The sequence below is a fragment of the Gymnoscopelus microlampas genome (genome assembly GCF_963454915.1).
Source record: "Gymnoscopelus microlampas genome assembly, chromosome: 2".
Taxonomy (NCBI): domain Eukaryota; kingdom Metazoa; phylum Chordata; class Actinopteri; order Myctophiformes; family Myctophidae; genus Gymnoscopelus; species Gymnoscopelus microlampas.
In genome coordinates, this window is record NC_139939.1 from 25,227,509 (window position 1) to 25,243,682 (window position 16,174).

The 16,174-nt window shown below is 41.7% G+C and overlaps 1 protein-coding gene across 1 annotated transcript in view; it reads left to right on the forward strand.

Annotated features, from left to right (window-relative positions):
* Positions 1-16,174, forward strand: part of zcchc7 (zinc finger, CCHC domain containing 7) — a 63,890-nt gene that overhangs the window by 41,836 nt on the left and 5,880 nt on the right. The window contains exon 7 of the mRNA XM_084045001.1: positions 105-140. Within this exon, the coding sequence (XP_083901127.1) occupies positions 105-140 (36 nt within the window). The remainder of the gene's footprint in view (positions 1-104; positions 141-16,174) is intronic.

Genomic DNA, 16,174 nt, shown 5'->3' on the forward strand with positions numbered 1-16,174 from the left:
GTGTTTTATTCTTTTCACGCTAAGTGTGCATGTGGTCACCACTGATTGTGTATGTATCCAATCTTCTCTGTGTCTGACAAATATGTTTTTCTGTGTGTCTTCAGGCGTGTCCAGAGATCTGGAGGCAGTACCACATCACGGTGAGTGTGACACTTAACAGTCCTAGACTATCACTTTAAAGTGATATTGAACTTTGGTAGAGCCTTGCTTTGTAAGGCTTCCCGGCCATGATATAGTCCAAACATTGTTGATCATCTTTATCTGGTCCTTCTGTGTTCCACGAGTGGTCAGGGTTCTGCTCAGCACGTTTTATGGCAATCCAGCCTTTAGATTTTACGATAGTTTAGAAATTGTGTCAGACCAGCTTTGCCATCCTTGAGCCTCACTGCTAGCAAGGCTAAAGGTATCAGGCCACGTTTTTAGACGGGACACTGAGGGCTCTTGCATGTCTGTCAAGATGGCAGTCGGATTCAAACTCAGATCCTCGCATTTAAAAGGAACATATGGTGCTGAACCGCCAGGCACCCCGGCTCTTGTGTTTTGTTCACATGGATCACAGAGCACTGGGGCATCAGTTAAAGATGATCGAAAATATTTTATATTAATAATAAATATCATACCCAACCCAAGGTTCTACCAAAGTTCAGCATTGGTTTCAGCATCCATTTCAACACGGTTTATAGACTTTTAATTCATTTACGTTGTGCATACAATTCCCCATACCATGCACATGTAGGTATCAAGAAAATGTAATGTGCATGGATCTACAATATTATAGTTCTACATAATTAGGAGATGGAGATTCTAATCGTGCCCAAGTCAGTGAAAGTCAATGAGTTGAAATTTGGTCAGTGTAAACAAATACAATAGTTTGGAGGAGGCTGCAGTTGTATTGTATTTTGGATGAAGCATTTAGCACAAAGTACACAAGGGCCCTAATGTAGGAGGAATTTTCTTTCAAGTTTTCTGCACTGTGCTCGCTGAACAAATCTATTGTAGCCCATAAACGTGTGAATGGAAATTGTCATTCTGTGACCTCATTACAGCTTTGATGCTTGGCATGCATTCTCACTTTGTGAGACTGCTTATTTTTATATACAGTATGTACATCAGTTTTATGGGTGCAGTCTATAAAGTATTAATAAGACATGACACCAATATACAGTAGAGTATATACCCTACCATATCTTTGATGAACATTTTCAGTGGCAAAGAGTTTTTTGCTAACTAAAAAGTTAATTATTAATATGAAAATGTTTAAACGGAACAGTGATTCATCCAGCATATTCATTTGATTTGCCAAGAATAAAATGTCAAAGAATGTTTAGATGCGCAACCCTTTTAATGTTACCTTTTGAAAGTCATCTTAAAATGATATTTGACACATTTGGACAAAATAATTCTGGAACATTTTAGATGTAATTGCATCACAGTTAACATTAGTGGAATACTCTGCTAAGAGTATTACAAATTCTTCCTGTCTCTGTGCTCAGGGGCCGTGCAGGCAACACTGTGGTTTTTAATTGTTTACCATTGTAAACATGCCAGATGCACATCTTTTAACATTGAGTTGCGTCTCGTTATATAAAACAGGTAATTCAATGGAATGCTGCCAGTTTGTCTTATTAACAGCATCCAAAGTTTACTTCTGGTAAACTTTTGTGCATCTCCCTTTCTCCTTGCTTTTAAATGACTTCTGCTTTTAGTAAGTTGCTACTGATAATGTTGCGTCTCATCTGCAAGCAAGTACTCTGTGTGCACGGCCAAGAGGGAGAGAGTCTTTAGGGTGCATTTGTGTTCATCTACAGAATTTGTTATAAATTAATAAAAACAAAGAATTGAATAAATTATGTTTAACCACTTTAATCCTGGCATCTCGATTTTGGGTATGTCATTATAGGAGAAACTTCATAGGGTGTACGTGGTTAAGGGACATAGATTATAGTCATGTCATCTATTATAGGGATTTACTACAAATATGGATATTCTCTTACTTTTTACAGTAGATAATTTGAGTAAGATTTTGGGAAACTAACTTTTAAAGTGATACTATAGTTTATTATATTAGATTTTTTGTAATGTTTAATATGGCACATACAGTACCAATATTCTTTTCAAATGTTTGACAAACCTTTTGAAATGTCCTCTTGAAGATTGTTAGTGTTTTGTAACAATGCTAATGGAAATGAATGGGGTTAGCAAGCTACTGGGGTAGCTGACCAAAAAAAAACACAATCGCAATTCACAACTGAATAAATGTTGTACACCATCCATACCTTCTATTCACGCACTTCATCTGGCCAAGAGTTTACTCGAAAATCCAATTCAACCTCTGTTTACAGCCACTAATCATTTAATGCAGTGGTTCTCAAACTTTTTCATGTCAAGGACCCCCAAATTGACACTTATTAGCCCGCGGACCCCCATTTGAAAAGATAAGCCAGGGACCCCGGCTCTAGCAGTGATTCTCAACCATTTTAATTTCAAGGACCCCCAGTTTGACATGCATTAGGTCACGGACCCCCATTTAATGGCATCTCTATCTCTGGGACCCCAATTCATATTGTAAAATCAATGTTAATTTAACTCTGAGAGTGTACAAATGGAACCAAATGGACCCGTTAGGGTCCATTTGGTTCCATCTGTACACTCTCAGAGTTACAGACCCATAAGGGTCCATTTGGTTCCTTTAGCTGGGGACCCCCTGGAACCCCCTCAAGTACCCCTGGGGGTCCCCGGACCCCACTTTGAGAACCATTGATTTAATGCATAGCATTCTTTTAGACTTGTAGTTTGAGGGTGGTGATGTTAATGCAGCAGTACAATCAGGTTTGGATTCACTGAGCAGTGTGTTCAGTGCCCTCTGTGCACAAAGTTTGAAGTAGTTGGTCTATGGCAAATTCCCTGCTTGTGCGGTAGAAATGGGATGTCCAGTAGGGACAACTCATTTAAGAAGTTACTGGTTTCCCAGAACTATATTATTTGTCTTTGAGGTGGAAAGCTCTCTCATGGAAACAGCTTTTCCAATGAAGTGGGGATACCAGCATTGGAAATTATTAATGTGACAAACATATTTTCACAATAACACTTTTGAGGGAAATGTATTGTATGTCTCCACAGCCTCAACAAGTTACCAACCCATTTCCTTCAAATTAGCTGGCTACCTATTTCCTTCTTTACTTTGAAAAACGATTTAGTCCTTATTCCTCTACTTGTTAACTCTTAGTTACCCATGTGTTTGCTTGAACAAAGTCGCTCATCGTTTTTATATTTCTGATAATGGTTCTACGGTGACCATTACATCAGTTAACCTTTTAAATAAAGGATTAAATGAAGAGAGTGTAGCACCTTGTCATTCATGGACTAAAACCCGTTTATTTTGGTTGCCTAGCAACATACTCAAAAACGGTCTAGGCCAAGTGCATTCCCGACTTGACTGGCATTGTGCCAAGTGGCGAGGACTCCGCACATGTTCTATCTGTAGGGACCTAGCTTCACACTAATCTCAGCACTGGCGGGATGTTTGGTTAGTGCCTGTACATAACTGGAATGTGCCAATTTACCGCCCACAAACTATTAATGTACTAAATGTAGTTATATTACTATGGAAATAAATGCGACAAGAATGTAACTAAAATGAATGGAGCCTATTTTTGTAAAAACTATATACATACCATTTCATTGTAGTAATTTATATTTTGACATAAACAAATTGCAGATGGTATGACTAAATGGGATTAAAGCTAAAACTGGTCAAAATGAACACTGGTGCGGGATTATTTGAACAATGGGTAAGATTATGAATCATAAATAATGATCAATACAAGAATACAAAAAATCAAATAAAAGTGCACAAATGTCAAAGGAAAAACAAAAGAAACATTGCTGTACTTGGACTGAATCTTGGCCAGCTTTAACCAATGACACCTTGTGATGTTTTTTTGCATACTGAGAGTCAGAATGTCTTCAATATTAGCAATTCATCTCTGGTAAGGGTCGTTGGTTTATGACACTCTTGATTAAGAGTAGTAACTGATTAACAGAACCTTGTTAGTCTGTATTTCTTGAGAATTGAGAAATCATAAACACAATTGAAACTTGTAGTGAACATAGGATTGTAGTGAACATAGTCTAGCATTGAGGGAAGTGATGCGATGTTGATCATAACTAATCACCATGAAGTACAGGACTAGGGAGAATAAAGTTGAACAGGGAAAAAAGCGCACTTATCATTTAATGGGAAATTGGAGGAAGAGACTTAAACCAGTGTGATCCTCAAAGACGGAGAGCCCAGATGAAACTCTCAACTCAAAATCAATATGTTGGCCATGATTGGTATTGACCTTTACCTCCAGGAGATGAGTGAGAAACTTGTTCATTTTTGTGTCCTATACTTTGACCCCAGACCCTGTTCTTATATGCACACACTCCAAACCTACACATATGGATGTGTGCTTTAACACAGTCAGCATGTAGAAAACTGGAAAGTCATACAGTATGTCAGAGGGGATGATGACATTTCCTTGTTGTTTCCAACACATCTTTAAAGATGCATTATCTTTTGTGTGTGTGTGTGTGTGTGTGTGTGTGTGTGTGTGTGTGTGTGTGTGCGCGCGCGCGCGCTTGCGCCTGAACGAAGTGGTGATATAGACCTCAGCCTAAGAGAAAAGAGCAGCTTGTTTGTCAATTAAAAGACGTGATAAAGCATGAAATGGGCTGCCAACGCCACGCGGGACGAGAGACTGAGGGAGAGAGAGGGAAGGAGTGTTGATGTGTGTGTGTGTTTGCATATATCTTTGTGTGCGTGTAGACGGGGGAGGTCTGTCTGTCTGTCACTCTCCTCTATGGAGATTAATTAGCAGAGGCTGTCTAATGAAAAGGCAGCATCGTTAGCTAGGCTAGCACGACAGGAGATATGGAGGGAGGGAGGCATGAATGGGAGAAGGCATATACGCTTCAATGTTTGAGAGAGACAGAAAGGGAGAGAAATGGAATTACATGTATTTGTTATTCGGGGGGTTGGGGGGGTTGGGGGTGTACATTTCTTACGAGAATTCCATATCCAGCCACCGACCAGAAGCGAATTCATGTTGATGAGAGAATGAGGGCATATGTGCATCTAGAATAGGTGTGTTTGGTTGTGCACGCACGCACGCACGCACGCCACGTGTGTGTGTATGCGTGTGTGTTGGACTGTGCTTTAACGGGTGGTGGATTGTGACCCAGGTCTAATTGAAGTATTTAAACCATTTAAGCACGGGAACAGAAGGTCGTTACAGATCCAAACTGGCGTGGGGGTTAGGGGCCTACACACATACGTTCTCTTACTCTCTTACACACACACACACACACACACACACACACACACACACACACACACACACACACACACACACACACACACACACACACACACACACCTCACAGGGCTCCTTCTGTTTAAGACAGCCTCATTTTATTCATGATGCTGCTTATGACCCTGAACTCCCCAATGTGAGGTGTGTGTGTGTACGTGTGTTTGTGGGCGTGCACGCGTGTGTGTTCGCTTTGGGAGATGTGACTCTGTCACCTTCCGCTGGGCTCAGCCAGGTGTGAAAAGGCATTCTGTCAGACCTCCTTGCTACTGGGTCCATTTATCCTCTATGCGTGCGTGCGTGCATGCACGTGTACACACACACACACACTGTGTGTGTGTGTGTGTGTGTGTGTGTGTGTGTGTGTGTGTGTGTGTGTGTGTGTGTGTGTGTGTGTGTGTGTGTGTGTGTGTGTGTGTGTGTGTGTGTGTGTGTGTGTGTGTGTGTGTGTATTGTCTGCTTGCACCTGGTCCTTAACTAACAAACTCTTCCAAACCAGAGTATAGACCACAAAGCTTTGGGTTTATTATTAAGAAAGGATACCTACCTACTGTCACACACACACACACACACACACACACACACACACACACACACACACACACACACACACACACACACAAGCACCATTAATGGTGTGGATAGCAGTAACATTTCCAGGTCATTGGGCTTCTGTAAATTTTTATAGTAAATTAAATAATACATGTAAATGGTTTTGGCTTGGAGGACAGCTTTTGGAGAATGTGAGGTTTTAAGCACTATCTGTTCCTCTGGACGCCCCCAGCCCTCCATCTCTCTCTCTCTCTCTCTCTCTCTCTCTCTCTCTCTCTCTCTCTCTCTCTCTCTCTCTCTCTCTCTCTCTCTTCTCTCTCTCGCATGCACGCACGGTTGCACGCACGCACACACCCCCACCGTGTGCATGTTACTGTACTGAAGCAAACTAAAGTGCCATTGGAGGAAAACAAAGTAGCGCTCAGCGTGGTCACTAGTGGAGGAGTATGGGTCAGCTCTGATGTCAGCCACACACACCAGCGTTTGCTATGCACCTGCCCACAACCGCCCAATGTGGTGGAAAGTAATATGAATTGTTTTGGGCATGCTTCCACATCAAACCTGCATTTAAACATTTAAATATGGAAACAGTGCAAATGCAGCCAAGGATATCGCTGCTGTTCGGCAGAAAACCTTATATCTCCATATTTCAACTTTTTATGTTTTTTCGCAAATGAATGCCCTACTTCATCACACAAGAGTGTTGCACAAAAGTAGTGAAAATAGCAGATCTACAAGCCCACAACGCCTCAGGAGGCTAGGCGTTGTGAGCTTGTAGATCTGCTATTTTCACAATTTCAAATAGTTTTTAAAATAATAAAGGAACGGTTTTGGACTTGAAAGGTTTCCACCCAACAGCAAGATATATTTGACTAATCCTTACTATCTCCTCTAACATCACCCACCTTTCACTTATTTACACCCAAACTGGCTCTCTGCATGGGTCTCTGCATGGCCCGCCACCATCCGTCACCCATCTCTCTACCTCCTGCACTCTGTCCCACATCCCTGTTATCACCTGTTAAGAAACGAGACAGAATTTTTTACCGCTTTCAAATTGGTGTCTCCATTTTGGGAATATCATTGTGGAACAAAAAACGAATTCAAAATAATTTCAAAAACATACATGAAATGTAAATTTTAAAACATTCAATTTTTTTATGTACAATATAGTGAAAATAGCAAATCTACAATTTCACAACGCTGCACATCGGCGTGTTGTGAGCTTGTGGATGAGCTATTTTCGCTATCCACCGTTTAACAAAGTACTTAAGTAGTTGATGGATGGAGATGCTGGAGTTGGCTTTGAATATTAACCCATTAAGACCGGGAAAGCATCTGTCATTTTAGATTTCAACCACTTTAACCATTATTTTATACTTTGGCTATTCAAAAATAGTTGATATACGAGCTTGTAGATCTGCTATTTTTTTGCAAATCTTTGAAAATATATATTTTTAAGGAACATTTGTAACTCAAAGCCAAATACATTCTGTAATTTTGGTGGTCCTTGACATGAAAAAGTTTGAGAACCACTGATATTATTGCTACATAAGTGTTTCAGAAAACTGTTCAGGATTTAGAAGACATTTGTAGAATCGGCCTCAGGTCTTAAAGGGTTAAAGGTCAGTGTTCTTAAGAAAGGAACTCAAAGCAGGAGGATTCAGGTGTTGAAAATGTAATGCAAAGACTAGAGTCACAGAGACAACAGTGAGGATGATCACGGATGTGGAGAGGAAGGGATGGACACGGGGAGAATAAAAGAACTGATTGAAGAGCAGAGGGGGAAGAAACATTAGAGGAGAGTAGTAGGAGTAGGAGAGCAAGATGAACAGTGATGGTGTATGTGGGGGGGGCATGAAAAGGCAGATTCATATACAGTCTTATACAGGCAGAATTAATGTGTGACAAAGATCTCTCTCTCACACGCACGCTCGCTCGCTCGCTCGCTCACTCTCGCTCACTCACTCACTCACTCACTCACTCACTCACTCACTCACTCACTCACTCACTCACTCACTCACTCACTCACTCACTCACTCACTCACTCTCTCTCATATACACACTTGCAATGAGTTTTTCCCCTTGTGAGATGCTGTCAGGGTTCTGGTGTGTTGTATTAAGACCAGAGCACCACCCACTGGCTGTTGCATGAAGTGAAGCCTCTTGCTTTGGACACTTATCCAGGACAAGGAAGCATTATTTTGTAGTCAAATTTACCATACTTTTAATTTAGGAGAGCCTTTGACCACGCCGAATAACAAAAATGAACTTGCAAAGAATCGCTATATGAGACTTTTAAAAACTTTTTTGAATTCTTTGAAAATGTTGAATGTTTTTAAAAATGCTTGAAAAGGTTTTAAACTTTTTGAAAATCTTCGACTCCAATGACATGCCCAAGTTAGATAGACCAGGTTTAAAGTGGTTAATGTGTCATAGTTGAAAACCATAAGTGAGCATTTTAGGGCAGACCTTTAGGGCTAGCTTATTCCCTTCTCCCCCCCACAGTCAGTTAGACTTCATAGTTGTAATGTACAACATATAGGAGCAGAAAGGCTGGCACTGTAAGACTGATCATGACTCACTTAGACGGTAAAGGTTCATTAAGGGTTAGATTAACACACCAGATTTAGCTCTCTATAGACCTAAACATTGCCACTGCTGTGTACGGATCCAAGAGAGAGGTGAAGGAGGGATAAGAGGGGAAGACACGTGGAGAAATAGACATGGAGAGAGAGAGGAGCAGAGTGTTGTATCTGTGTCATTTGAGCTATAAACATTATTTTTTACTTTGGCTATTCAAAAATAGCAGATCTACAAGCTCATACTCGTGGCACTATGAGCTTGTATATCTGCTATATTCTTTTTATCTTGAAAATTTGTGCAAATCTTTGAATATGTATTTTTTTTAAAGCAAACGTGCTATGAGCTTGTTGATCTGCTATTTTTGAATAGCCAAAGACATCTAAAATGACAGAGATGCTTTCCCTGATTGAAGGGTTAAACAAGGTGAAAGAGACATGAGAGAGCTGGCAGAGAAGAGTGAATATGAACACAGTCAGACACAGCTGATTGGTGCAGGTATATCGGTGTGTGAGCATTGATTGGCTTCTCTTTAGATAGCAAGGGTGACACCTGTATGTGTGTGTGTTTATTGATCGCGCCCTCTGTTCAGGGTGGTGGGTATTGAGCGAATCCTGTCCTCCTGGTGATATCAGTACGTGTGTGTATCGACCGCTTCCCTTGGGGTAGGTGTGTGCCTATCACTGGGTGTTTGGGGTGTCTATGGGGAAAGGTGCTGCCACCTTCTCTTTGGTACACAATGGTGAAGCCATTTTAATGCAATTCTCTGTTGTCTATTCCTCATTTCGTTGCTTTGTAGAAGCCCTGCGCTTTCGCTTTTCAGCTTCCATTGTGTATATTCCACATTTTTCCTAAACCTTCACTTTGTGTTCTGTGTCTCTCCTCTGTTGTTCTCAGTCTTCAACTCCCATGTGTGTATATTCACTGTAGCTTCCAGTTCACACATGCCTTTGTTCAGCTGGATTTAGGATTTTCAGCCCCTCTAATATCCCCGTTTGTTTGTAAATGAAAACATTTTTTTTTCTTTGAGGTTAAAACTTGAATCTTCAGTATTTTTTTTTATTATATATATTTATATATATTTTTATTCCAATGTTGGTTTAGCTGTGGGTGGCACCCACCTATATTTATGCTAACATAAATGATTCGATGAATTACACACATTCTTTGCTGTCGTTTACTATGAATGTACACAACTAACTTGAAAGTTGTAGTCATTATTTATTTGAACGTTCCATTTTTTATTATTTAAAAAGAAATGTGTTTTCGGGCATTTAGCCTTTATTATGAGGACGGTCGAGAGAGACAGGAAACAGGGGAGAAAATTGAGGAGTGACACGCAGCAAATCTGGCAGCGGGCTCAGGAATCGAACCCGGGACATGCGGTCAGGCATCAAAGCCTATGGTACGCGCTTTAACCACTCTGCCGTCCCCTATTTGAACATCAAAGTGCATTATATATATCATGGGCTCAATGGTTAAACTATTTACTATTTATCATGTTACCCATATATATTATTGGAAGTGGATAATGAGAAGAAAATGTGTTTATGGTTGAAAGGATCTCATGACATATCTGTTAGTTATTATAGCTACATATGTTTTTTAACTATAGTTTTCGCTTTTTGATGTTAGATTGTTAAAAAATCTTATGCTGTTTAGTGTAAATGTCCTGTATTGGGTGGCTTACAGTGTATTCTTGCAGTTACAGTACAATAGATGTAATCATGGATTAGTATTTACTAGTATCAGGAGCACAGATGTAGTCCACAACATACATACAGACTGTTATTTACACTTCGATTGAATTTGACCCCAAAAAAAAAAAAATGTGCGTTCCACTACAGTTTTTTATTTATAAAACCAGTGCTTTGAATGACATAGGTGAATTATTTTGTAAAATAATCTTTTACAAAAAACATTTTTTCCCACTTATTCATAGTCCAAATTGGGTTCGATTTAGCTATTTGTTATTTTTGGTGGACAATGGTGAAATTAATTGCATATTTAGGTAACAGATGGAAGATAAATACAGGATATGCCACTCGGCTTCTGCAAAATGAACTTCCACATGTCATGTTAGTATTTAAAGGCTGTATCTGTGGATGTGACTGGTGCATTGTGTCCGCTTCAGATTCATGACAGGCCATTGTTTTCCTGCCTACAGTTTAACAGAGCTAAACTTACAACAAGACCTAGCAGGATGTAAGGAATGTGTTTGAAAGAAAGATGAGGCCTACATTCTGGTAAAACAACGGGTAATTCACGAAAGTTGCTCAAGAAAAATGCTTGTCCATGTCTAAGCACCCTACCGAACCGAATCCAGTCCAACACTTGCAATACAAGCTAAATAGAAAACAGCAACTTAATAGTGACAAAATTTCAAAAGTTCAAAATTCGCCATGGAAGTCATTTACAAAAAGACTCATAACCAAGACTGTCTAGTGCTTTTACCCATTCTTTGATCATTTCAACTGTAGAAATGGACCATGGTTGAGCAGACTTGCTGTGTGGTGTTAAAGCGCCCTTCACTGGCCACATAGAGAACTGCATGCTGATGCCTTAACTTTGTAAAGTATCTCGCTTTTGAGTTTGTGTTTGTGTTCATCACGTCTCCACATCGCATGCATGGGCCAGTATTTCTGTGCTGCGCAAGTTGTTACAATCTCATGTTTGAAACTTTTATCAAATAGTAATGGGCAATGCAATCTCTCTCTTTTATTCTTTCTGCTGAACATGAAATTGTAGGCTTGAGACTTGACCTTTCTTCTTCTTCTAAATCTTTTTTTTTTTTTTTTCCTGGCTTGCTGCCCCCATTCGCTCTCACCTCTTTTGAGAATGAGTTTAATTCAAAAGGCATTCTATGAAAATCCTTTAAATCCACGTCCATTCAGCAAGCAGTTTTTGCTGTCTCATCATTGTACAGAGCGGACTCTCCAGTTCTCTCACCTCTGTCTGTGTCAAAGGCCTCTCAGCACTGTATTCTACTGTAGACTGAGACACTGAAGACTGGTCTGCAGTGCACAAGGTGTCTCTGTATAAAGCTCTAGGGTAGCAAGGCATTTGGGTAGCCCATTTCTACCATAAAGAGGCTGTTCTGAGCTTGGTGGCTACTGATGGGTTGTTGGTATACACTATGTATATTTGTGTGTGTGTGTGTGTGTGTGTATTTTGGCTAAACTTGCCTTCAGTTTTCAGGCGCGTAGCCAGGATTTACATTTAGGGTGGGCAAAATGTCGGGTGCAACACCGGCCGATATGTCTATCGAGAAAGAGCCATTGCAACGTAATACCGTAATGCAAGAAAGAGAAACGTGAATAAAATACAATATGCAAGTATAATCAATGTATGTTTTTTTTTCAAAATTCCTATTACAAAAGCAAAGTTAAAAAATCAAATACAGTGCAAACTTTTAGCAGCCTAGTCTACAGCATGAGATGACTTGAAAATGTCAATAATTGCATCGTTGTCCAAACCGTAAGTTAAATCTCTCTCAAACGCCAGGAGACAGACTAATTAGGCGAGAGGTTGACATTTTACTTCTGGGCGTGCAGTTTTGACTCTGTCAACACTGGAAAATAGGCATTCAATGCTGCATGTCGTCATTGGCAAATAGGCATTCAATGCTGCATGTCGTCATTGGCAGTGTTATTATAATGCCCTTAAGAAATAGTGGACAATGGCAGTGTGTCAAATGTAGCACCCTTGCGTTCTTTGATAGAAAGGTGGGTCCAAAGTGAAGCAAGCTCCTGTTTTTTAACTGTTGCACCAAAAACACTGCCATTGACGTTGAGAGTTTTTGCCACTTCAGTTGCATCAGCACAGGGAGTTAGGAATACACTAGCAGATGTCATGAAACCATAATGAGTCATTTTGGAACCTGGCATTCCTGGTGGTGGTGGTCGTCTTGTTGGTGCTGTTCATTCGCGGTACAGCAGTGACGTTGGCTGCGGCAGTGAGCACTGGTGGCCAGCCTAGCGTCTCGTGCTCTTTGCCGGCACGACGGTGCTGCTGCCTGCGGCGATGGCCGCTGGTGGTGGCGGACCTGGCATTGCAGTGGTCGCCGCTGGCACGGCGGTGGGCACTGGTGGTAGACCAGGTGGCCACTGGCCATCTTCACAAAATACTTTGATTATTGATTCTTCTCTTTGAACTCTATAATCTTATATAGTTTATTATTTGTCAGTGTGTTCAAGAGCGGAGAGAAACCATGAATACATTCTTTAGTATGGATTCCTGTTGGCCCTGTTCAGACTGCAGCCCAAACCCAGCCCAAATCTGGTTTGATGCGGTCTGAACAAGGCTCAGGAATGTGATTCAAATCTGTTTATCAAAGATCAGTTCCCACATGTTTTTTTTTGCTGTTCAGACAGCATAAAAACAATGCTGCCAGTCTGAACAGGGCCTATGTCCATTAGAACCAGTGACCACATACATGTGCTGTGTTATCAAAGACTTTGCAGGTTTCAGTTCCTGTCCACTTAGCCAGCTGGGGGCATGGCGTGTGTGTGTATGTATTGTCTGTGTGTACACGTTTGCGGTTGCCAGAGTAATTGAATCAGGATTTAACATCCTGACTACAGGGCCTGAAACACTGGCTCCAACTATATGTCCATGTCTAAATGGTTTTGGTATATGTTCTACATTCCAATGGCCTTTTATCCAAAGCGCTTTACAATCTGCGTTACATTCACCCATTCACAAACCGACGGCGTAGGCAACCATGCAAGACACCAAACTGTTAGTTGGCAGCAGCAGTTAGGGGTTCATTGTCTTGCTCAAGGACACTTCAAGGAGGAGCTAGGGATTAAACCTACGCGGCCACTCTATCTCCTGAGTCAATGCAACGCTCGTCCATACACATAGGTGTCATTTCCGTCCAACTTCCATGTCAAATATTGCTGAACAATCACCAAACAAATTACAGTAAAATCCTCAGTGCTTAACTTATCCATTTTTAGCGGTGCCAGCCGCTCTACATTTGACCGCGTGTGTTCGTCCGTCCATCCGTTGAATAAATAAATATATCTTACACCACTAGATTAACACAGGATCGTTCTGTGACATCAGTCACAATGGAAGCCTCTGAAAGTGACAGAAAGCTCTGTGAACAGGAAGTGAGCGTAGCCCTGCTAGATTAGTACCTGCTAGATTAGTACGTATCCTCTATTCCGCCTTCCACGGTGTGACCAGATTACCAGACCTCGCCTGAAAGACAGCCTGAATAACATTATCATTACATTCCTGAAGCATTTGCCCCCTCCTCCCCTCTACACTTTTGGTCTTTCTGAGTCTCTCTAGTGTTTTCTCCATGTTATACGTTCTGTAACTCTTCAGCCTAATATATTTTATACTTCACCACACGATAGTGTCACTAAAATAACTGATATTCAAACCAACATTGTGCACATTGTGTGTATACATTAAATTGGGCGTTATGCTCTTCCTGACCCCTGTCCCTCTCCATCTTGCTCTTTCTGTCCATTCTTTGTCTCACCTTACCTTACTTATCTCACTCTCACTCTCTTCTCCATCTCTCCCTCATCATTCTCTGTCTCCCTCATTCTTCTCTCTCCAACCCTGTCTCTCTTTTTCTCGCTCCCTCGCTCTGTCAGTCTAAAGAGGAAATCGGGTTCCTCCTGATTGTTTTCACACTGATTGACTGACTGACGGGAAGAGATAACACGGGCCCACAGGGAATTTACACCGTGTGTGTGTGTGTGTGTGTGTGTGTGTGTGTGTGTGTGTGTGTGTGTGTGTGTGTGTGTGTGTGTGTGTGTGTGTGTGTGTGTGTGTGTGTGTGTGTGTGTGTGTGTGTGTGTGTGTGTGTGTGTGTGTGTGTGTGTGTGTGTGTGCTCTGCACTCGGAGCACAGGGTTAGGGCTTTGGTTTGGGGTCTGAGGCTTTGTGGACTGGCAGACACAATAGGGGCAAAAATCTGAAATCACATCTGGTTAATTCGTATCCCCCCCAACACACACACACCTTACCACAGCCTACAAATGCATACCCTCCATCTCTCCGCCCACTTCTAGCTCCTCAGCCACATTAACCCTGGCATCCCTGTTTTGCACTTAACATTATAGGTAAACATGAAAAATTCAAACAAGCAGATCTACAAGCTCACAATACATTGCATTGTGACATTATGAGTTTGTAGTTCTGTTATTTTCACTATTCGTCATAAAATGAAGTATATAAGCCTTAAAGTGGCAATCCTAGGCTGATTTTGCTAATATAATTAATAATGGGTGTGTTAGATTGAGGTGCGCCCAGAGCCATGGGTAAGCCAATGTGCAAGCACAGACAGTCAACAGCATTGTCAATGCACATTGGTACACCTAAATCTAACACACACATTATTCATTTGATTAGCTGCAGCTGTGTTGCTTAAATCACAGCATACTACAGTATAAGGTCCACCTTTTGCAGACTGCCATGTTTTACCCTGCTGAGATCAGCCTAGGGTTTCATTTCACCCCCCCTTTAAGTGGTTGAAGCCTCTTAGATGAACATTGGATTTATTCCCATAGTTTCTATCTATGAAAGAACGAACATTTATTTTGTATTGTCAGCAGCAGCGTGGTGTATGTTATACAAATTAAGCAATGCTTCAAGAGAATAAGGTGATTGATGATAAACAGCTGCTTTGAAAGATGGTGTTAACCTAACATGTTCACACTGGCACATACCCACACACATGCATGTACACACACACACACAAATGCACGCACGTACACACAAGCACACACACGCACACATACATCCACCACAAGGGTGTGTTTGTTTTGGTATGGGCCCACTAGTGTTGTGTTAGCAGGCTGGTTTCTATGATAAAAGCATGCAGAGTGGTTCCCCTGAGGTTCCAGTAACATTATGCAAACCTCCCCATCGTTGCAATAACGTATGCAAAACACCGCCGCTGGCCCTGGCCCCTACTCGCACACCCTTTGCTGTTCAATCCCCCCAATACACACACACACACACACACACACACACACACACACACACACACACACACACACACACACACACACACACACACACACACACACACACACACACACACACACACACACACACACACAAGCCTGTTTGCTTCTCCGATTGTGTTTTATAACTGTGTGTGTTTCTGTGTGTGTATGTGCCCTCCTTCAGATTGTAGTCTGTAACAGTCTGAGCTTTGTGTTGGTCCAAGGATTAACACAGCTTTACCACCAGCAGCCAAGGCAAGGAGCAGAGGAGAACAGGGCTTAGAGAGACAGAATGCAAGTGTGGGAAAGTGTGTGTGTGTGTGTGTGTGTGTGTGTGTGTGTGTGTGTGTGTGTCTGTCTGTGTGTGTGTGTGTGTGTGTGTGTGTGTCAGTGTGTTACACGCATGTGCACGCAAGTGTGTGGATGTGTTTGTTATTTTGTGTGTGTGTGTGCGCGCGCATGTATGAGAGGCTACGGATGACTGGCTGTCTGTGTCCATGCAGACAAGCCCTTAGGACCCTCTCAAACTACCCCCCCCCCCCCCCCCCACAACACACACACACACACACACACACACACACACACACACACACACACACACACACACACACACACACACACACACACACCACACCACACCACACCACACCACACCACACCACACCACCACTCCTCTTCCCAGCCTTATCCCTCTCCTTCTGACGAACTGACA